The following is a 23,327-nucleotide window of genomic DNA, read 5'->3' as shown; positions in this document are numbered from 1 at the left end:
TCTGACCTTTCCAAGCGTGATCAGGGGCCTTATTCGGTGCGACTCTGCATTCCTCTATTAGTTTATACACTGTTCGAAGGTGAAGGTTCAATTTCGCCATTCCTTGTCTTGCTCTGTGGGTTCTGTGTGGCAGAGACTGTATCTTCGTCATCGCTGGAAGTGCAGCATTTAGCAGAGTACCAAGCTCTAAACGGCTGTGTGAAGACATAACCCCCAAACTGTGCAAACCCCCGATTACCCTGTGATCATGTGACTTTCTTTCTGTGCAGCATCTGCCACCCCATGCTAGCAGGTCAGGCCTCCAGCAAGGTTCAGGATTAGCCAGCAACGGGACGAGAGGAGCCCCTTGTCAGACACACGCGGTACCAGTGTGGAGCCTCCAATACAGTCTACCCTCTGGAGGTAATTTGAAGAGGGAGAGGTCTAGGAGCTGGCACATGCTGATGCTGGCAGGCAGCTGAGTGTCTTGCGGGTTCCCCCTGGGGCAGTGGACAGCAGCCAGCTCCCTGTTAACCTTACAGTGCTTGGCAGTTCCAGATGTAGAGGCCCACTGGGTCTTCACATTGGCATAGCCTCTTTTTTTTTTTTTTTAAATCTTACAAGTTAGGAAGAAACTAATAAAACACCAGAGCAGATAAATCCATCCAAGAACCTGGCCTACTATGATGACGCTTCCACAGGTTGATGAGTGGAACCATCACCATTAGGCTGGGCTCTAGGATCTGTGCAAAGTTCTGGGCACAGATATTAGATCACTGCTATGATGAGACTTTAAACACTTGTCACATTTTTTCAGCCCCTCCTTTTCTTTCAAAGAGCACTCACAACAACAAGAAAGGAGTTCAGCATGGATACAGGACAGGGTGCCCTTTCTCACGTTACTCTCCGTCTGAGCACAGAGAGCAGCCTGAGAGGAGACCACAGCGCGACCCGCACGCTCCTGAACGAACGCATCATTGCCTCTGGGTCCCCTTTTCCGCTTTACGAGAGGAACCTCACCCAGTTTTCCCTAAGTGCCCATCTGCCACACTCCAGAGGCACCATCAATATGGAGGTGCAACCTACTTTTGTAGCTTTAATCCAACTGATGTTGACACTTCCGAATTCACAAAGTCAGTTCCTTGTCAACATATAGCCCTTTCTCTTTGATGTCTGGACGAGTCAAACAATTCAGTTCCCTTATTCGAGGGAGAGGACAACGAGAAAGGCAGCACTGTTGACTTGGAAACAGCCTCTCTGTGCATCACCTCTGTCAAAGGCTGAATGCAAGAATGTTTTTCTCTCTTCCCAGGCTCACCCTGGGATGGAGTGGGTGGAAATCCTGTGACTAGGTATTCAATGAAATTATTTTGCCAAAGACAACTCGGCCCCTCATAGAGGTTTTAGAGAAAATGACAAAGTAAGCCAAGAGAATAGGATTGATGCTGGGGAAACAGCTGTGATATGTGAAATTTAATTTCAAAGGGCCGTTCCCTGCAGAGAAAAATCTAGCTGAAAGGACCAGTGTGGGCCCAGCATGTATGCACACAGTGGTTTGGCAAAGGCCAAAGCAGTTGACTTATAAATTAGAAGCCGTGCTGGCTCCATAGGGAAACGAAGACAAAGATATCCGGCCCCCTAAGAACATGAATAATCACCTAACATCAGAGTCTCCATTCCTCCAGCTGTTTGATCCTGCCAAGTAATGGGTACCTTTTAGAAGGATGTCCCAGATTACTTTCTTTACAATCTTTGGGTTTCAGCTGTCTCCATACCTATCTTTGCAAGGGAACTTAACCACAAAAAGAGCTCTAGTCCAAGGTGAAGTATCCCATAGTCTAATATTCCTCAGCTAACCTATCCCAAAAGGAAGAAAACAAAAGGTTTTGTTAACATTAGACACAGTTCTCAATCTAGACATTGGATAAAAGTGCCCATAGAAGAGAATTATAACAGCGCTCCTTGCAAAGCTGCTCTGGTGGTATGTAAAATGTTGATATAGGACAGTCAAGGTCCTTTTAAATATTGATTTGGGTGACTCCTAAGAAAGAGTGGTCTGAAAAAAGAATAATGCTTTCAATTTTATTATATAGGTCATTATGATAACATTTTGAAATGTTTAAAATGAAAATAAATCACATATGTTCCCCCCAACACTTCTGTTTCCATCCCAAGCAGGTTATTATCTCCACGGTGCACATGTGGATGCCCTCGCATAGGCTGCCGCCCAGCTCAGTGTTGCCGACATGATTTCAGGTGTAATTTCTTCCCCACTGAAACACAAGTGTGGAAAGGCAGCTTTGGAGTGTGGCAAGTGTGTAAGGGCATGTGTTTGTGCACTGAAAATAAAAAGCCTAAAACAAATGAGGCCTTTATGTTTAAATATCCAAATGCTAATAATTACTGCAGTGAGGAAAGGCTGTGGTGGGACAGATATTGTCAGAAATTACTTTGAGAGAGGAAGCTGTTCAGTATTCCTTGAAGTTAATTTAGCAATAGGTTTCAATAATCTCAAACAGTTCCCACTTGTCCCTGTGACCAATGATACTTCCAAGAATCTATTTTTAAGAAATAAACAGAGATGTGCACAGTATATCATTATTTGTAACTGTAAAAAGCTGAAATGAGGGTATGTTTGAAAATAGGAAAAATTAAATTATGATAAACCTATTTAGTGGAAAATACTGTAAGCAATTTCAAATGAATGTTTTTGCAAATTCTGTAAAGAGGAAAACATAAAACCATTTGACTTTCAATTTCATAGTCATCAGATAGTAGACTGACCAAAAAATAGGCTTCTGAAGAACTTTTAATTTTAAAATGTTTCTGTTAATAAGTAGAGTAAAAGAAAAAGTAAATCATTGTCCAAGGATTGTCAAAATGTCCAGTCATTTGGATATTACCCAATCATTGTCCAGGCCCAATCAAAGGAACAAAATAAATCTCCAGAAACTGACTGTAAAAAAGAAAGGTATATAATGTATCTGATAAAAAATTAAAAATAACCATCATAAAGAGTCTCAATTGGCTCAAAAAATGATGCATGAACAAAATGAGAATATCAACAAAGAAAATATTTAAAAATCTAAAACAGAAAATTTGAGCCTAAAGCATACGATGACACACTGAAAAATTCACGGGAATCATTCATCAGCAGACTTACACACAGAAGAAAGAATCAGTAACTGAAGATAGAAAAACTGGAATTAGGCAGTCAGAGGAACAAATGGGAAAAAAATCATAAAAGAGTAAAAGCAGCCTAAGAGATTTACAGGACACTATCAGCTGGACAAAATACCTATTAGCAGAGTCCCCAAAGGGGGAGAGGAAAACTAACCAGCAGAGAGCTTCCTGAAAGAAACAGTGGTCAAGCGCTCAGCAAACCTGATGGACATCCAGATCCCAGGAGTCCAACAGTCTCAAGCTAAGACACCCTCACCCACGGATCTGCACAAAGACACATTGCCATCTAACTGTCAAGGAGAAAGTGAGGACAGAGTTTTCAAATCAGCAAGAAAAGAGAGACTTGTCATATTCAAGGGACGTTCTTAAGAGGGTCGTAGGACTGCTCAGCAGACACCCTGCAGACAAGCAGAGCCGAGCAGGAGGACAGACTCAGAAAGCTGGTGGGTGGAGACGGAAGGCCTGTAAACCAAGAACACGGTGCCCAGCAAACGACTCCTTTAAAAGGGAGAGACAGACGGAGAATTTCCCAGGTGAGCAAAATCTGAGGGATGCGTCACTGCTAGACCTGACTTACAGAAAGTGTCACAAAGACAAAAGACTGAAGTGAAAGGAAACGAAGCAGCAGCACTGGAAATATAAGGAAAGAAGATGAAACATAAATCTCACCGGTACAGGCAAACACAGACACAGACCGGATAACGAAATACAGTAGGAGCAGTGAGCAAGTCACATCTAACTGTAGCACGAACGCTACAATAGGAAAGTATGAGAGCAACTGTAAATACGAAACCTGCTAGCAGATACACAGTATAAAAAGAAATACTCTCTCACACCAAGATAAATTATGTGTGAGGACGGGAAAGAAAAGTGTAGAGTTCCTATATGTGATTAAATTAAGTTGTCATCAGCTTATAAAGGATGACTTAGAACTATAACCTGCGCTACATCAGACTCATGGTAACCACAAAGACACTACCAATGGATGACACACGAAAGAAGGTGAGAAAGCAATCAAGTTATGCTTTTATAAAATATCAACAAAACACAAAGGGAGAGAATAACAAAGGAAAACTGTCAAAAAAGCTATGAAAGAGAAAACAATTTACAAAATGCTAATAGTAAGTACTTCTGCATCAATAATTACTTTAACTGTAAATGAACTAAATTCCCTAATCAATACAGAGTCTCTGAATGGATTAAAAAAAAAAAAAAAAGACCGAAATGTTTGCTGTCTGTAACACTCACTTTATGCTTAAAGGTACTTATAGGCCGAAAATTAAGAAATGGAAAAGGATATTCATGCACAATGTACCAAAAGACAGTCATACTTTTAGAGACAAAACTGTAAAAAAGACAAAGAAGGTTATTATATAATGATAAAAGGATCAAATCACCAGGAAGCTGTAATAATTAAAAGTACATATATACCTAATACCAGAACACACAAATACATGAAGCATGTAAGGGCAGAACTGAAGGGAGAAAATGATAGCAATACAACAATATTGGGGAATTTCTCAAAAATAGGCAGAAAATCCAAACATAAGATGAACAAGGACACAAAGAATAAAATAAACACTGTAGACAAAAGGGACCTCAAAGACATATGAAGAACAAAGCAGCAGAATACAAGTTCTTCCAAAGTGTGCACAGCACATTCTCCTGAACAGATAACAAGTTAGCTTATAAAACAAGCCTCAACAAATTTAAGACACCTGACATCATACCAAGTGTGTTCTAATCACAGCAGGATGACACTAGAAATTAATAGTTGAAAGAAAACAGCACAATTACAAGTATGTGGAAATTAAACAATATATTCTTGAATAATCAATGGGTCAAAAAAGAAATCATAAGAGAAATCAGAAAATATCTTGAGACAAAGGTAAATGAAAACACATCGCAACAAAATTTATGAGATTATAGTACAAGCGACTTTATAGATTAAAAAACAAACAACCTAACTTTACATGTCAAGAAGTTTAAAAAAAGAACAAACTAAGCTCAAATCAGTAGAAGGAAGGAAACATTAAGATTAGTGCAAAAAATCAGGCCACCCAGGTCCCACAGCCAGCCACCCTGAGACCCAGCCCCACCACCAGCAGGCCGATGTTACTGACCCCTAGGACCACCTCCGAGCCCTCCAGCCAGCTGCACTGGGGACTGGCCACACAAACCAGCAGTTAGGCAGCCACCACAGAAGGCAGGGCTGGCAGCCAACCAGGCCAGGGGTAGCCCTGCCTTCCAGTCCGCCCACAGTACCCGACTCTGCGACTAAAGAAGGGCCCAACAGCTCACAGAGCGGGTACCCCTAGAGCACACAGCTCTCATGACGAGAGGAGTATGCCGCTGAGCCCCAAAGAACATCTCCTAAATAAGGAAGGCCCTTCTCTAAGATTAAGAAGTGTAACCAACCTACCTAAACACATCAAGAAGCATCGTAATTAAAACGGCAAGGATGAAAGATAAAGGGAGATTCTTAAAATCAGAGAGAGACAAGCTACCAGTTATGTATCAAGGAACTCCCATAAGACTATCAGCTGATTTTACATCAGAAACTTTGCAGGCCAGAAGGAAGTGGCATGAGATAATTAAAGTAATGGAAGGGGAGAAAGAGAACACCCTACAACCAAGGATATTTTAGGGCTTCATTTAGATTTGGAGGAGAGATAAAGACTTTTACAGATAAACAAAGTTAAGCAGTTCATCACCACTTAACTGGCTTTAAATCTCAGACAGATTTTTAAAGTGAAAAAGAAAACATGAGTTTCATATGAAACTTATGAAAGGAAAATTCTCATTGGTAAAAGCAAACAGATAGTAAAGGTAGTAGATCAAACAGTTATAAAACTAGCAGGAATGCTAAAAGAAAAAGTGGTAAAATCATCTGTATCCACAGTAAAGTAGTTAAGGGAGTCACACACGAAAAGATGTGAAATGATGTCTAAAACATTAAATGTGGTAAGAGGTGACTAAAACTGCAGGTCTGTTGGAACATATTCAAACTTGAGTGATCATTAATTTAAAACAAACATACACACACACACACAAACACAAATAGACATGTTTTATATGACCTTCATGGTAACTGCAAGGCAGAAATCTGTAACAGATATATGCACACAAAAAAGAAATGACTCTAAGCATAACACAAAAGTAGTCATCAAATCACAAGGGAAGAAAGCAAAAGGAGAAAAAGGAACAAAAAAGAACTACAAAAGATCTCTGAAGCAATAGTCTCTGATAAGGAGTTAATATCCTAAATATACAAAGATTCCATATAACCCAACATCAGAACAAAATAAAACAACAAACTGACTGAATTATGAGCAAAGGTTTAAAAAGACATTTTCTAAAGAAGATATACAGATGGCCAACAGATGGATGAAAAGACGCTCAACATCACTAATCATCAAGGAAATGCAAATCAAGATCACAATGAGATAATACCTCATACCTGTCAGAATGGCTGTAATCCAAAAGACAACAAATACGTGTTGGCAAGGGTGTGGAGATGGGAATCCTTGGGCACTGTTAGTGGGAATGTGAACTGGTACAGCCACTATGAAAAACAGTACAGACATTCCACAAAATTTAAAAATTAGAAAGATCATAAGCTCCAGCAATTCTATCTCTGGATAATTTTCTGAAGAAAACAAAAAGGCTATTTTAAAATGATTCATGCCCATCTAGAGTCACTGTAGCGTTATTTACAATAGCCAAGATGTGAAAGCAGCCTACATGTGCACTGACAGATGAATGTGGCATGTATAAAAACATACAGAACAGAATATTACCAAGCAGTAGAAAAGAATGGGATCTTGCCATTTGTGGCAATATGCATGGACCTAGAGGCTATTATGCTAACTGAAATATTTAAGACAAATGATTTCACTTGTATGTACAATCTAAAAAACAAAACCAACATCACAAAGCAGAAAGAGAGTCACAGCTGCAGACGGCAAACCAGTGGTTGCCAGAGGGACAAAGGGTGGAGGGGAGATTAAGAGGGTAACACTTTTGTTACCGAATAAACGAGTCACGAAGATCAAACGTACAGCAAGGGCAATACAGTCAATAAAATATGATAACTTTACCGGGTGACAGAAACTAGACTTATTGTGGTCCTCATTCTGTAATATACAGAAAGTATCAACTCACTCTATTGAACACTAGAAACTAACATAGTGCTGTAGGTCAACTATATTTAAATAAAACAAACAAACAAAAGAAAAATAGTAAGTGGGAGAACTGCAAAAAAAAAATCAGGACAGCAACCAATATTTGTCAAAGTTGCTCAGAGCCCTTTCTATAAAACGTTGGTGCCAAATACGATGACACAGATACAATCATTAGGGAGTTTACATAGCTTCACTGTAGCCCTTGTTACCAAGGGGACTTTATACATATAAAGGATTCATTGCAACATAACATTAAAAAAATAATCAACATCTTGCACCACAGAATCAAATTATGAAGACATAATAAGCTGGGATACTGATCATTAAGCTAATTTTTGCTAAAAGTTTCAAGTTTGGCATAAAGTAGAACTATATTTTTAAAACATGCATTTGAGATAACTTGTCTTAAAAACAAAAACCTATCTTTTTGTGCTAAAATAAAAACATTAAATAGTGGTAATTTTTATTGATTTACAAATAATGTCTTAGATGTGAAAACACTAATTTTAGTATCATACTTCAAGTGTGTCCATCTTAATGAAATTGTCTTAAAAACATTTTTGCAGAAGAGTAAATCTTCAAAATACCAGCAGCTAAATAAAATTCATTTCCCTCAAAAAAGAGATTATTACAGAAATAAATGAAATAGAGACTAGAAAACAAAAGAGGGGAAAAAATCAATGAAATTAAGAGGGTTTTTTTTTTCAAAATAACAATAAAAATGACAATCCTTTAAAATAAGAAATGAAAAATGAGACATTATAACTAGCATCAGAGAAGCAAAAACATAAGAAACAACTATGAACAATTACATACCAACAAACTGGACAATCTAGAAGAAATGGATAAATCCCTGGAAACACATGATTTGCCAAAACTGAATCATGAATAAATAAAAATCAGAGTGGAACTAAAACAAGCATGTAGATTTAATCAGTAATCAAAAACCTGCCAACAAAGAAAAGTTTAGGACCATTGAGCTTCACAATAAATTCTATCCAACTTTTAAAATGGGACCAATTTAAATTAAAACCAATCTTCTTCAAATTCTTCTAAAAACATTTAAGCAGAGAGAAACTTCTAAAATCATTTCATGAGGTCAGCATTAGCCTGATATAAAAACAGAAAAAGATTTTACAAGAAAAGAAAACTAGAAGTCAATATCCCTAATGAATATAAATTCAAAAATTCTCAACAAAATACCAGCAAACCAAATCCAACATCATATTATGAGAGAGGCATACATCATGACCAAGTGGGATTTACCCCTGGAATGCAAGGATGCTCCAACTTATGAAAATCAACTAGTGTGATAAATCTCACTGACATAATAAATGTTCAAATCTCATGATCATCTCCATAGATACAGAAAAAGCATTTAATAAAAATTCAACAACCTTTCACACGGTAAAAAACATTCAACAAACTAGGAATAAAAATAAATTACTTCACTATGATAAAGACCATATATAAAAAGTCCACAGCTAACATCATATTTGAAATGGCAAAAAACTGAAGGCTTTTCCTCTAATAAAAGAAAAAGACAAAAATGCCCACTCTTGGCACTTCTATTTAATACAGCCACCACCATCAGAGAAGAAAAAACTTAAAGGCATCCAAATTGGAAAGGAAAAAGTAAAATTATCTTTGTTTACAGATTCCATGACTTTAAATACAGAAAACTCGAAAGATTCTACAAAAGAACTATTAGAAATAAGAAATGAATTCAATGAAGTTGTAGGATACAAAAAACAATTGTACTTCTGTAAACTAACAATGAACAATGTGAAAAGGAAGTTAAGAAAACAATTCCATTTATAACAGCATCAAAAACAATAAAATACTTTAGGAATAAACATAATGAAGGAAGTGAAAAACTTAGACAATAAAAGATACAAAACAGTGTTGAGAGAATATAAAGACAAAAATAAATGGAAAGACATCCCATGTTCATGGATTGGAAGACTGAATATTGTCAAAATGCCTATACTATCCAAAGTCATCTACAGATTCAATGCAATCCTTATCAAAATCCCAATGGTAGTTTTTGAAGAAACTGCAAAATTTACATTAACATTGATATGGAGCTATAAAGGATCCTAAATACTCAGTCTTGAGAAAGAACAACAAATTTAGAATCCTCATACTCCCTGACTTCAAAACATATTCCAAAGCTATAATAATAAAAACTTATGGTAGTGGTATAAAGCCATACATGTAGGCCACTGTAACAGAATAGAGAGCCCAGAAATAATGCCTTCAACTGATCTTCCAAAGGGTCCCAAAAGCACACCAAGGAGAAAAGAGAGTCTATTTAACAAACAGTCCCAGGAAAACCGGGTATCCATGTGAAAAAGAATGCAAGTTCATCCTTAACATACACCACACACAACAGGGAACTCATCGTGAAATTAAATGCTTAATACCTTAAGAAACTCCTGGAAGACAACACAGGGGAAAAGTTTCTTGGCATTGATATTGGCAATGATTTCTGGTATATGACCCCAAAACAACAGGCAACAAAAGCAAAAATAGAGAAAAGGAACACATAGAACTAAAAACCTTCTGCACAACTAACCCTAACCCTAAGCCCAACCCTAACCCTAAGCCCAACCCTTACCCTAACCCTAAACCCTAACCCTAAGCCGAACCCTAACCCTAATTAGGGAAACAAACGAGAAAGTGAAAAGGCCACCTATGGAATGGGAGAAAATGCCTGAAAACCATATATATGATAAGGAATTAATGTTCAAAATATGTAAGGAATTCCTACAACTCAATAACAAAAAACCAAATGACCTGATTAAAAAACGGTCAAAGGATCTGAACAGACAACACATATATGGTCAATAGGGATATGAAAACAATGCTCAACCCCACTAATCATTAGGATTAGTGTAAATCACGATCAAGTATCCTTTCACACTCGTCGGGATAGCCATTGTTAAACAAAGTGTTTTAAAAATAACACATGTTGAAATGCATGTGGAGAAACTGCAACTCCTGGGCATCGCTGGTGTAAATTTAAAATGGCTCAACTGCTACGGAAAACGGCACAGAGGTTCCTAGAAACATTTAAAGTAGGGCTACCATCCGACCCAGAAACTCCACTTCTGGGAACTGAAATCAGGATCTTAAGGAGACATCTGCACACCATGGTCTCTGAAGCTCTGCCCACAGTAACCGAGAGGTGGGAACAACATAAACAGCTATGGACGACGTACAGAAAAAGAAGAAGTGAGCAACGGAACGCTGCTCGTCGCAGAAAAGAGGAAAGTCCCGTCACGTGCCGGCTAGACATTTGGGACGTTGTGTTAGGGGAAATCAGCCAGTCGTGGATGAACACAGCTTGGTGCTACTTACGTAAAGCATCTGAGGGAGTCACACTTACAGAATGGAGAGTAGAACGGTGGCTGCCAGGGGCCATTCATTGGTGGTGTTCGTCAGGCAAGATGGAAAATGCCTAGAGACCTACTGCGTGACATGGTGCTTATAAAGTTAAGAACACTGCACTATTTACTTAAAATTTGATTGAGGGAGATCTCATGTTATGTTTTTTTAAATCACATTAAAAAGAAAAAATATTTCCTAACAGTCACCACCGAGGGCAGTATTGTCACACTTCCGAGCCTCCCTTCACTGCGGAGCTAGAGTCCGGCTGGGCCCTGGGAGGGGATGCACCTTCTCTGGATCAAGACTCGACTTCCCCACCTCCACACACAGAACTAGCAAGGATGGGCTCCAGGGACTATCCTGCAGAGGCCAGAACATGCCAACTGGATACCAAACTAACTTCCAGATCTGGGGACTAGCAGAAAGGATCCTGCCAGGAAATGGTCTGGTCAAACACTTACCCAGGTAAGTGGAATACGCCTGCATTGTTAAATATCAGGGCTTGAACGAAAATGTGTTTCTAGATTTAGGTAGGATCCAAACGAAGATAAATAACTAAATAGGGATGTAAAGGATATAACTTCATATTATAAATATCCATTGAAACAAGTGTTAGAACAATCTGTACCTGAACAGACAATATGAAGTCTAACGTATCAACTTATATTCAACATTTCTAATTGAATGTATTAGAACACAGCTCATCCATTTCCTCTGATCACACTCATATATACATGTATATAATCTTTTATATTTACAAAATGTAATATATACACATATATAAATAAATAATTTCCAAAACAACTTTTTTCACCAGAAACAAAAAAAAATCTAAAATACAGTTTAGACATCAATTAAACAGTCTTTCTGTTTGATGTGGCCTCTTTGTACAAAGTGAGTATTTTCTAGGTAACTTGTCTAAATCTCACTCCATTAAGTTCTGTGGGCTTCCTTTTGTAAGTATCTACTTTTACCTTTTGCAGGTAAAGCACTGTTCCCTTTAGTACAGCATAAAAGGTCTTCCATCCTCGCTTGCCTCTTGGAGCTAGAAAGGAAAACAAATGGGAAAATTTAATTTGACAGAAATTTGCAGTTTAGAAAGAGAACCTGAAACATCAATGTGGTAACTGTTCTCCAATGCTCCTGGTTTATTTGCTACCGAGACTAACATGGCTCAGCGGTGAAGAATTCGTCTGCAATGCAGGAGCTGCAGGAGACTCGGGTTTGAGCTCCGGGTTGGGAAGATCCCCTGGAGAAAGAGATGGCAACCCACTTCAGTATTCTTGCCCGGAAAATTCCATGGACAGAGGAGCCTGTCGGGCTGCAGTCCATAGGGTCCCAAAGAGCCAGACACGACTGTAGCGACTTAGCGTCCATGCATGAAACTAATAATAACTAAAATTTTCTTGAGCCTCATTGTGTAACAGGCAGTATTATTTCATTTAATCCTCACAATAGCCCTGTGAGGTAGGTACTATTATTCTTGTCTTTCTATGAAACTGAAGCACAGAGAAGTAACCTGCTCATGATCACATGGCTAGGAAGAGAAGCAGGAATCTGAACCCAGGCGGTAAGGCTCTGCGGTTCGTGCTCTGGTAGAGATAACTTAACGATTGGGAAAGCAAGTGGCGTGTTGGAAACACATGTTAATCTAAGGGCTCATGAACCAGCGCCTTCAAGGCTTCATCAGAGTTTCTGAGCCATAAGAAGAAAGTCTCAGAATACAAAAGGACTCCTCCTGGCCTTTCTCCCACACATCCACCAGCCCAATTGTAACTTTAATTATTACTCCTGTGGTAACCGGTAAGACCTCTCCAGCAGGTGCTGCCACACTGTAACATGTTTTTTTGGTTTTTTTTTTTTTTTTTGGTCTAAATGTCTCTGAGTAGGCTGTGAATAACCTGAGAACAAGATCCTTCATCTTCAGAATTCACAGAACCTAGTATAATGCAAGGCAGACATGAGGCGCCTTTATAAAAATTCTCCAAGTGAATTTTCTTCCAGAAGTCCTTACAATCCCCATCTTTGTATTTTCCTGGAGTATAAAGTAGAATTTCTGTATTGACTTACATAAAACTTTACAGATTATTCTAAAGTAAAGCACAGATTAGCAAAACAGTTTACTATTTATTCTTAATCTTAATAAAATTAAAATCTGTAACCAGAAAAGGTTATTACCTTTTCTCTAAGGTTATTACATTTCTCTAAACGTGTCTACTCAACATGTAGGAAGGGTATTTATTCTTATTCTGTTATCAAATATTTGACTGCCTTTAACCTGGATGGTGAATAAATCAGAAAGCGCATTATTTTCAACCATATCTTTTAAATGTCCTTTGACTGAAGAAACCTTAAGCTTGGAAACCAGGTGAACAGCCACCTACAGAATACAGGTGCTCCTGCCAATACCATACTGAGATATCCACCTGGCAAAATTGAAAAAAAAAAAAAAAAAAAAGGACTCAAAACATCCACTCTGCAGGTTTCCAGGGGAAATTAAAAAAAAAAAATCATCCCATATGTCTCCACCATGTAAGGTTTAAAAATGTGCACTCAAAAATAAATGATCAAAAAATGTATACCATAATCTTCTTTATAAAGGAAAAAGAGTGGCTACTATAAAGAAAGCCACAGATCACTCTGCGTATACATGAAGTAACGGCTGGGTGCGCTGTTAACAGACGTCAGGTTCTGACCCCGGCCGTGTGAGAGCAGCGCGCCCGGAAGCGGCCGCCGGTTGCAGGAGCTGCTGCGGTGCAGGAGAGAGGCGGCTGGTGTTCTGGGCCGTCGGCCTGGAAGGCCGACCAGCTGGTCCACGGCCCTTGTCTCAGACCTCTCCTCTCACCCACCAGCCCTCACTTGATCACTCCTGACCAGTCCCCCAGCCTCTCAGGACCTCAGCTGCTTCATTTTAAAATGTGGATAATTCATATAACTTAAAATAAAACACTGGCTTAATGCTGGAAAAGAACTCAGACAAACCCTTCTGTTTTCTACAGGAAGAATAGAGGGCCTGGATTTGAAAGGCTCTTCCCAAAGCCCTAAAACTAATTTAGTGGCATTTTGAGGTTCCTTCCGTTCAAAGATTTACAAATCAATGTTTCTGCTTTTCAGGTGGAAATCTACTAAAATGTTACTAAGGTTGTGGCCCTAGAATCAGACCTCTGCCCCTCCCCTCAAATGGAAACCAACTGTTCTCATCTAAGTTTCAGGAGGAGGCTCCAAAGAGAAAAATAAGAACTGGTTAGAACCAAGTAAACCCAAGATGGTGGAAGATTTGACTTTCAGTGACTTTGAGCCATATTAGCTAAATGACACACCCACTGGCCCCAGGACGGTTGACAATCGCCATGACAACAACTGCAATTAGAAAAGACCCTGATGCTGGGAAAGATTGAAGGCAGGAGGAGAAGGGTCAACAGAGGATGAGATGGTTGGATGGCATCAGCGACTCCATGGACGTGAATTTGAGCAAGCTCTGGAAGGTGGTGATGGACAGGGAAGCCTGGCGTGCTGCAGTCCATGGGGTCGCAAAGAGCTGGACACGACTGAAAGACTTAACAGCAACAACCGTTGCAAAGCCCTTACAAGGACAGAAGAGGAGGGCTGCATCAGGTTGGGATACAAACCACACCCCTGTTTATGAATACTCCTCCCTCTCTTTCCAGTCTTACGTTTAATCTCGACTCTCCTATATACATCGTATCTGCCTGAATGGGGTTGAGAAGTTGGTTTGCTCGCCGAGTTCTGGCTTCTTTCCATTCTTTGACCATTGAATAAAGTCTGTGCTGTCCCAACAGCTGTCCTAACGTCCTAACAGCTGTGCGAACCCAAGCAGATAAAGAACCTCCTTGATGGAGACAAGGAGTCTCCATCTGGGTTAGGACCCAGTGTGGGTCTAGTGCACCAGTTTGGTTCCAAATTCATGTACCTGCTCACGAAAACTTTTAACAGGTCTTCACCATTATCACACTAAGCCGATCAGAAATGGATCCCAGCTAAACTGTGATCTAAAGTCACCTGGGGGTGACAGATGCTAAGTCAGGGAGCAGTAACCCTGTGTTCCATGTTCTACTTTTCCAGTACCCACAGAGGTTTAAAACTTAACCCTGTTTTTGGTCAGTTATAACTTAGTTGTTCAGTCCACACCACAATGCTAAGAATAAGACACTATTATTATTTCCATTTTACAGTTGAAACAGTGCAAATGGGTGGAATTCAGGGAAGAAAGGGGCCACGGTGCACGAGATCAGGCTGGAAAGGCTTAGAAGCAGCCTCAGTGACCCTGATTGTAAAGCCACACACACACACACACACACACACACACACACACACACACAGAGTGTGGCTATGGCTTCACATCCTCACAAGGAGCACTGTTCCTCAAGATGACGACTGCAGAAGAGTTAAATCTGATGTTACAACACGCGTATCATTAAGTGCAGAAGGCTGGGGAAAGAGTCATAACTCATTTTGGAATGAACATGGCGGGAGGAATGCGTGGGGTTACTGGCTGGGCCCTGGATGAATCCTACTGATGGACTCCAACACCAGGACAGTCGGCAGATGTATTTTAACAAATAGTTGGGTGCCTACTGTGAAAAGGTGTGTGCTGAACTTGATCAAAAGATACTTTGTGCACTAGTCTATGCTTTCAAGGCTATTTCTAACATGCATACTTGGAGTCCAAAGACCGCTTTCCTTCTCGAAAATAAGAGGATCATGGCATATTTTAACTCTCATCAACTGCCTCCAGCCTAACATGAAAACAGGGTCTATTGCTTTTGTTTAAGGCTACCTTAATAGACATTTTCCACGAATGGGCACTGTCTCTTTAGATTTCCCCTCACGTTTACTGTTACCTTCATCTGTTACTTCTGTATCTTGGGTTGGTTTTGGAGGCCATTTTCACCTACCTCTTGGAATCTACACTTAGGAGTTCTTTTAGTGAGAGCCTTTTGGTGATAAATATTTTTTATTTTTCAAATAAAAATGTCTTTCTTTCATTAAAAATTGTAGGTGGACAATTAACTTTTTCCTATGAAGATATTACTTCCTGTCACATGTAGGTTCAGCTTGCTTGGGCTTCCCATTTATCATCTCCAAACACTTGCAGTGATCATATGTTGAACACAGTCTCTCCATTGTCTCCTCTACTGAAACTTCTGCTACGCTGACTTTGCAGTCTATCCTGTCAGCAGCTTCCCACTCCCAATCCTTCTGTCCTCTGTACTACAAGCTGCCGGTTTCACCTCCAGTCCTCCTGGAGCACCCAGACCCATGGATGCCCTGAGGGCTCAGCCGCCCCAGGGGTAGCGCACTTGCTAGATCTATATTCATTCCCACCTTGTTGTTACTGGCTCATCTACTGGTTTGAAAGGTGTTTAAAAATGTTTCAATCACTTTTAGATGTTTTACAATGTACGAGTTTTGGAATTCTTAGGCCATCATATCAGCAAAAGGACTTTCTAGTTCTTTATTTAAAGAATTTATTCACAAACTTTATAATCTAGAATTCATTTGTAGCAGGATAAGGAGATAAGGTTCGTGACATTGTACAGGAGACAGGGATCAAGACCATCCCCATGGAAAAGAAATGCAAAAAAAGCAAAATGGCTGTCCAGGGAGGCCTTACAAATAGTTGTGAAAAGAAAAGAAGTGAAAAGCAAAGGAGAAAAGGAAAGATATAAGCATCTGAATGCAGAGTTCCAAAGAATAGCAAGGAGATAAAAGAAAGCCTTCCTCAGCAATCAATGCAAAGAAATAGAGGAAAACAACAGAATGGGAAAGACTAGAGATCTCTTCAAGAAAATTAGAGATACCAAGGGAACATTTCATGCAAAGATGGGCTCGATAAAGGACAGAAATGGTATGGACCTAACAGAAGCAGAAGATATTAAGAAGAGGTGGCAAGAATACACAGAAGAACTGTACAAAAAAGATCTGCATGACCAAGATAATCTTGATGATGTGATCACTCATCTAGAGCCAGACATCCTGGAATGTGAAGTCAAGTGGGCCTTAGAAAGCATCACTACAAACAAAGCAAGTGGAGGTGATGGAATTCCAGTTGAGCTATTTCAAATCCTAAAAGGTGAGGCTGTGAAAGTGCTGCACTCAATATACCAGCAAATTTGGAAAACTCAGCAGTGGCCACAGGCCTGGAAAAGGTCAGTTTTCATTCCAATCCCAAAGAAAGGCAATGCCAAAGAATGCTCAAACTACCACATAATTGCATTCATCTCGCATGCTAGTAAAGTAATGCTCAAAATTCTCCAAGCCAGGCTTCAGCAATACGTGAACCGTGAACTTCCAGATGTTCAAGCTGGTTTTAGAAAAGGCAGAGGAACCAGAGATCAAATTGCCAACATCCGCTGGATCATAGAAAAAGAAAGAGAGTTCCAGGAAAACATCTATTTCTGTTTTATTGACTATGCCAAAGCCTTTGACTATGTGGATCACAATAAACTCTGGAAAATTCTGAAAGAGATGGGAATACCAGACCTCCTGATCTGCCTCTTGAGAAACCTATATGCAGGTCAGGAAGCAACAGTTAGAACTGGACATGGAACAACAGACTGGTTCCAAATAGGAAAAGGAGTACATCAAGGCTGTATATTGTCACCCTGCTTATTTAACTTCTATGCAGAGTACATCATGAGGAGCGCTGGACTGGAAGAAGCACAAGCTGGAATCAAGATTGCCAGGAGAAATATCAATAACCTCAGATATGCAGATGACACCACTCTTATGGAAGAAAGTGAAGAAGAACTAAAAAGCCTCTTGATGAAAGTGAAAGAAGAGAGTGAAAAAATTGGCTTAAAGCTCAACATTCAGAAAATGAAGATCATGGCATCTGGTCTCATCACTTCATGGGAAATAGATGGGGAAACAGTGGAAACAGTGTCAGACTTTATTTTGGGGGGCTCCAAAATCACTGCAGATGGTGATTGCAGCCATGAAATTAAGACGCTTACTCCTTGGAAGAAAAGTTATGACCAACCTAGATAGTATATTCAAAAGCAGAGACATTACTTTGTCAACAAAGGTCTGTCTAGTCAAGGCTATGGTTTTTCCACTGGTCATGTATGGATGTGAGAGTTGGACTGTGAAGAAAGCTGAGCGCCGATAAATGGATGCTTTTGAACTGTGGTGCTGGAGAAGACTCTCGAGAGTCCCTTGGATTGCAAGGAGATCCAACCAGTCCATTCTGAAGATCAGTCCTGGGTGTTCTTTGGAAGGACTGATGCTGAAGCTGAAACTCCAATATCTTGGCCACCTCATGTGAAGAGTTGACTCAGTGGAAAAGACCCTGATGCTGGGAGGGAATGGGGGCAGGAGGAGAAGGGGCCAACAGAGGATGAGATGGCTGGATGGCATCACTGACTTGATGGACATGAGTTTGAGTGAACTCCAGGAGTTGGTGATGGACAGGGAGGCCTGGCGTGCTGCGATTCATGGGGTTGCAAAGAGTCGGACACAACTGAGTGACTGAACTGAACTGAACTGAAGGAGATAAGAGGTGCAGACCGGATGAGCGATACTAGAACACGGAACACCAGTGAGGAGGCTACTTATAATCACCCACACGAGAGAAAAAGCCCACAGTCAAGATGAAGACCTGGACAGGGAGAGGCGGCGGCAGTGATAACTCAGCAGCCACACCACGTGCTCTGAGCACCGGGCAAGCACTGTAGATGCCCTATTCAATCCAAACAATCCTTTCAGTTAGGTTTCCCTGCTTCTATTTTACATTGTGGTTTCCATTAACTACATTTGCAGTTCTGAGAGGAGGAAGCTACCAAGCGGGCTACCTGTGTTTGGATTTCAAAGCAGCCAATTAGCGCAGTTTAGACAAGAAAGTATGCTCTATGGTTACATTCAGGGGAAACTTCTGGTGGCAATCCTTTGCAAGGTCGGGGCTGCTACCCCAGTTAAATAAACACAGTGGGCAGGGACGGAGAAGACAGGACGGGGGTGGGGGTGGGGGGCGAGTCAGGTGTGTCCTCTGGTCTCACGGACGCCTTAGGGCATCCGGGCTCACCATGATGAAGCTCAGACCCGAGGCAGGGCTCTGCGTCTGCTCTGGACGCTACTTGCCCAGCACTCTGCAGAGCGGTAACGGCTGCAGCAGCAGCGAGAGCAGCGGCTGACGTTGTTGAGAACACGACTGTTTTAAGCACTGCTCCGAAACTGGATGTGTGGGAAAACGGTCCGAAACTGAAGCCCATGGCTCCATATTCTTCATTTCGCAGACATGGACTCGGAGGTTTCACTAACGTGTAGCACTAGGTGCCCCAGTGCCCTGCTCACTTTTACTCTGGTTTGTGTGCAGGGAAAGACGGGTCAAACCAGACTCAGCAACAGCGACTGGATTAACTCTGAGGTACAGGGGTGATATTCAAATTAATACAAGAAACAAAAAAGTCAACAGGCCTCTGATTAGTCTACATCTCTCTCTTTCTCTCACACACTCACACACACACACACACACACACACACACACTGCAAAAGAGAAACTGGCAGTTGTCCCAAACCTAAGTGGTAGTGGAACTATCATTAAATCTTCAGCATTATAAATCAGTTCTTCTTAATGTCCTGATCTCATCTCTATTATATATTTGAAGAAGTCTTCTTGGAAATACAAAGTACAGTGAACAATATTTTGGCTTCAGTTATTACCAGTGATCTTTAAAAACCAGTTAAATGTACAATTCAGAATGAAAGCACAGCTGTCACCGTTTTTTTTCATGAAGAGGAAGGTATGAAATACTCCCAAGCAATGAAATATTCAGTGAAGATTAATGATGGTAGATAGTTATTTGTTTTTCATGTATTTTTATATTATGTATTACTTATGTATTTATGTATTTTTATTTATTGTTTTATTTTATTAATTCACCAAAAGGTGTAAGCTTCATGCAGAGGTTTTATCTGCATGCTGTTCTCTAATTTCTTCTCAGCTCAACTGGGAGCAGATTGCGCTTAAGATCTTACTGTTCCATTGTTTCTATTTTCATCAGAATCTTGGCCTGTTTTTGACCACTCCTCACTGCGGGTTCCCTGACTACCTACTTTTTTCTTTTCTTCAAGTTTAATATCAGACAGACTTAAGAAGCATAGAAAGACATAGTAGGTACAGTTCTTTTCTTTTAATACAGTTAACCTTTCTTTCCTGTCTGTTGGCTTGAAAAGCGTTCTTCCATTGCCCTAGTAAAATGACAAAAATATCATTTTTTCCCCCAAATAGTAGAGGAGGTCAGTAAGCCATATCCACATTGATGAGAAAGAATTCCTTAAGTTATGGCTTGAAGGGTAACAGTGCAGGCCCTGCCAGGCTAGGACACAAGGGAAATTTAAGGACGTAACAATTTCATGTAAAATATTTTTAATTTCCGTATGGCAATAGAGAAATACATTTAAAATATAGGGAGGGAGGGGATGTATGTATAATCATGGCCGATTTGCATTGCTGTGCTTCCCGGGTGGCTCAGTGGCAAAGATCACACCTGCAGTGCAGGAGACGTGGGAGACTCAAGTTCAATCCCTGGGTCAGGAAGATCCCCTGGAGGAGGGCGTGGCAACCCACTCCAGTATTCTTGCCTGGGAAATCCCATGGGCAGAGGAGCCTGGTGGGCTACAGTCCAAGCAGTCAAAAAGAGTCAGACACAACTGGACTGACTGCACACATGGAAGAAACCAAGACAACATTGTAAAAATTTAAAAAAAAATAAAGTTTATACATATATATTTATATATACACACATATATATGATGGCATACCAATGAGGCCATTCCAAAATAAATCTAGTACCTTGCTGAATTTGGAGACAAAGACATGCTCAGTAAAAGCCTTTCTACACTGTACAACTGGGACACATCTGTATGAGATTTGAAAAAGGTACACGACATTTCTAAAGTTTCATTCCCTCGTGACTATCTGAAAACTGGGCAGAATTCTTAGAGTATCTTTCTTACGGCATGAAGAGATATGCTACCTTGGCAGGAAGCAAGCTGACACAGAGTTCTGCTCTACGTCACTGAGGCAGCTGGAGGTCCACCCAGGCAGGGCTGGGGGTGGGATTTGCTTTCCATGATGGGTGTGCAAAGGATTTAGATAAATTCAGGGATGACAGCCCTCCCTACAAACCATTATGTGAAGTTAAGGGTAATCCTTTTATGTTAATCCCTAATTTCCCTTCATAAAATATCCTCAGGCACCACCATAAGAAGTACTGTTTATGTGTTCAGTCAGTTACTTTAATCGCTCCGTCATGTCTGACTCTTTGCGACCCCATGGACTGCAGCACACAAGGCTTCCCTGTCCATCAGCAACTCCTGGAGCTTGCTCAAACTCATGTCCATCGAGTCAGTGATGCCATCCAGCCATCTCATCCTCTGTCATCCCCTTCTCCTCCCGCCTTCAATCTTTCCCAGCATCAGGGTCTTTTCCAATGAATCAGGTATGCACAGCAGGTGGGCAAAGTATTGGAGCTTCAGCTTCAGCATCAGTCCTTCCAGTGAATACTCAGGACTGATTACCTTTAGGATGGACTGGTTGGCTCTCCTTGTAGTCCAAGGGACTTTCAAGAGTTTTCTCCAAATCCACAATTCAAAAGCATCAATTCTTCAGTGCTCAGCTGGGCTTCCCTGATAGCTTAGTTGGTAAAGAATCGGCCAGCAATTCAGGAGCCCCCAGTTCGATTTCTACGTTGGGAAGATCCCTGGAGAAGGGATAGACTACCCACTCCAGTATTCTTGAGCTCCCCTGGTAGCTCAGCTGGTAAAGAATCTGCCCATAATGCGGGAGACCTGGGTTCGATCCCTGAGTTGGGAAGATCCCCTGGAGAAGGGAAAGGCTACCCACTCCAGTCTTCTGGCCTGGAAAATTCCATGGACCATATAGTCCATGGGGTCACAAAGAGTCAGACATGACTGAGTGACTTTCACTTCACTTCAGCTTTCTTTATGGTCCAACTCTCACAGTACTCCTACCTAGAATATCCCATGGAGGGAAGAACCTGGTAGGCTGCAGTCCATGGGGTCACAAAGAGTTGGACACCACTGAGTACTTTCACTTTCACTCACATCCATACATGACTACTGGAAAAACCATAGCTTTGACTAGACGGACCTTTGTCGGCAAAATAATGTCTCTGCTTTTTAATATGCTGTCTAGGTTTATCATAGCTTTGCTTCCAAGGAGAAAGTGTCTTTTAATTTCATGGCTGCAGTCACCATCTGTGGTGATTTTGGAGCCCAAGAAAATAAAGTCTGCCACTTAATTTTTCTGAGCATGTGTTAGTTGCTCAGTCGTGTCTGGCTCTTTGCGACCCCATGTACTATAGCCCACCAGGCTCCTCTACCCATGGGATTCTCCAGGCAAGAATACTGGAGTGGGTTGCCAGTTCCTTCTCCAACCACAAGAAGTATTATTAAATCTTAACTGAGTAACTCAGACACTCAGATTTCTACTTAGAGCAATGAGTCCCAGCCATGCACAACAGAAGTTACCTTTGGGAGAAAACTCACACTATTAAGCAAGTGATAGTGTTAATTATCCCCAGGTTTATAACAGAGTGGTAGAAATAAAACAGTACTATTACTACCTTATATTTCTAAATAATTTACCTTTGAAACATTTAAGGCAATTTACACATTTCAAAAATATCAGTTAATCTTTATCATCTTTCTTTACGACTGAGAGCTGTTACATGCCATCAACTCTATTTTACAGAAGGAAAAACTGGGGCAGCCTTAAAGGAACAAGAAGTATAACATATACCTATGGCTTTTCCATGAAAAAAATCTCTCCTTTTCATAACAGAAACAGGTTTATGTTATTGGTAGAGAACAGAACCTGAAACACGAGAACTGGAAGAATAGGCTCCTCCCAGGATGCCCCTGGCAGGCTGAGGTTGACTCTGGATGTTATTCTGTTCCTTTAAGAAGTCAAGACTCTTACCCTAAATCGATCTTTCTGGAATGGCAGTAAGTACTTTGTACTGAGAGCCTGGAAACACACATTTTGTTCACACCCTTATGTCTACTGTTTCTCTGATTTTCAACAAGTTGCCTAACATCTCTGGTTATAAAATCTAAAATGACACCATAACACACCATAATTACTTTACGATGTTGTTCATTAAGGTTATTAAGACACAAGCCCTACCGCTAAAGAGTTCACCTTATCAGTGAAACTTAATACAACATGATAAGCCATATAAACCAAATGGTAGCAGGGCACTAACCCCAAAAAATCACTGCGGGGGTTTGCAGCAGGTAAAGAGGGGAGGAAGCCACTGATTCTACAAGTGAGTAGGACTGAGGAGTCAGAGAAGGCTTTAAGTGAGGATTTAGTTTTTAGCAAGACGTTGAAGGAGAAAAACGAGGAGTTTTCTTTTGACCTCCACCTTCTCTACAGTACCTTTGGACTAAGACACTGAATCAAAGCATAGATCTCAATTACATAAGTCTCGTAACACTGCTCACCACCATTCTTTATCAGGATGACCTCTGGACAAAAGCCAGCACAACATTTTTCACAGAGAGAACATAGTTGAAATTCTGATTTCACCTGAGTGACTG

At 40.5% G+C, this 23,327-nt stretch overlaps 1 protein-coding gene across 14 annotated transcripts in view; it reads right to left on the bottom strand.

Moving 5' to 3' along the window:
- Positions 1 to 23,327, bottom strand: part of PSD3 (pleckstrin and Sec7 domain containing 3) — a 589,734-nt gene that overhangs the window by 49,553 nt on the left and 516,854 nt on the right. For all 14 annotated transcript variants that reach the window (XM_069572780.1, XM_069572779.1, XM_069572782.1 and 11 more), the window contains one exon: positions 11,714 to 11,784. In XM_069572780.1, coding sequence (XP_069428881.1) covers positions 11,714 to 11,784 — 71 coding nt within the window. The remainder of the gene's footprint in view (positions 1 to 11,713; positions 11,785 to 23,327) is intronic.

Source organism: Ovis canadensis, chromosome 26 (genome assembly GCF_042477335.2).
Source record: "Ovis canadensis isolate MfBH-ARS-UI-01 breed Bighorn chromosome 26, ARS-UI_OviCan_v2, whole genome shotgun sequence".
Taxonomy (NCBI): Eukaryota; Metazoa; Chordata; class Mammalia; order Artiodactyla; family Bovidae; genus Ovis; species Ovis canadensis.
The sequence above is the reverse complement of the archived record's forward strand: the minus strand, read 5'-3'. Positions and strand labels throughout refer to the sequence as shown.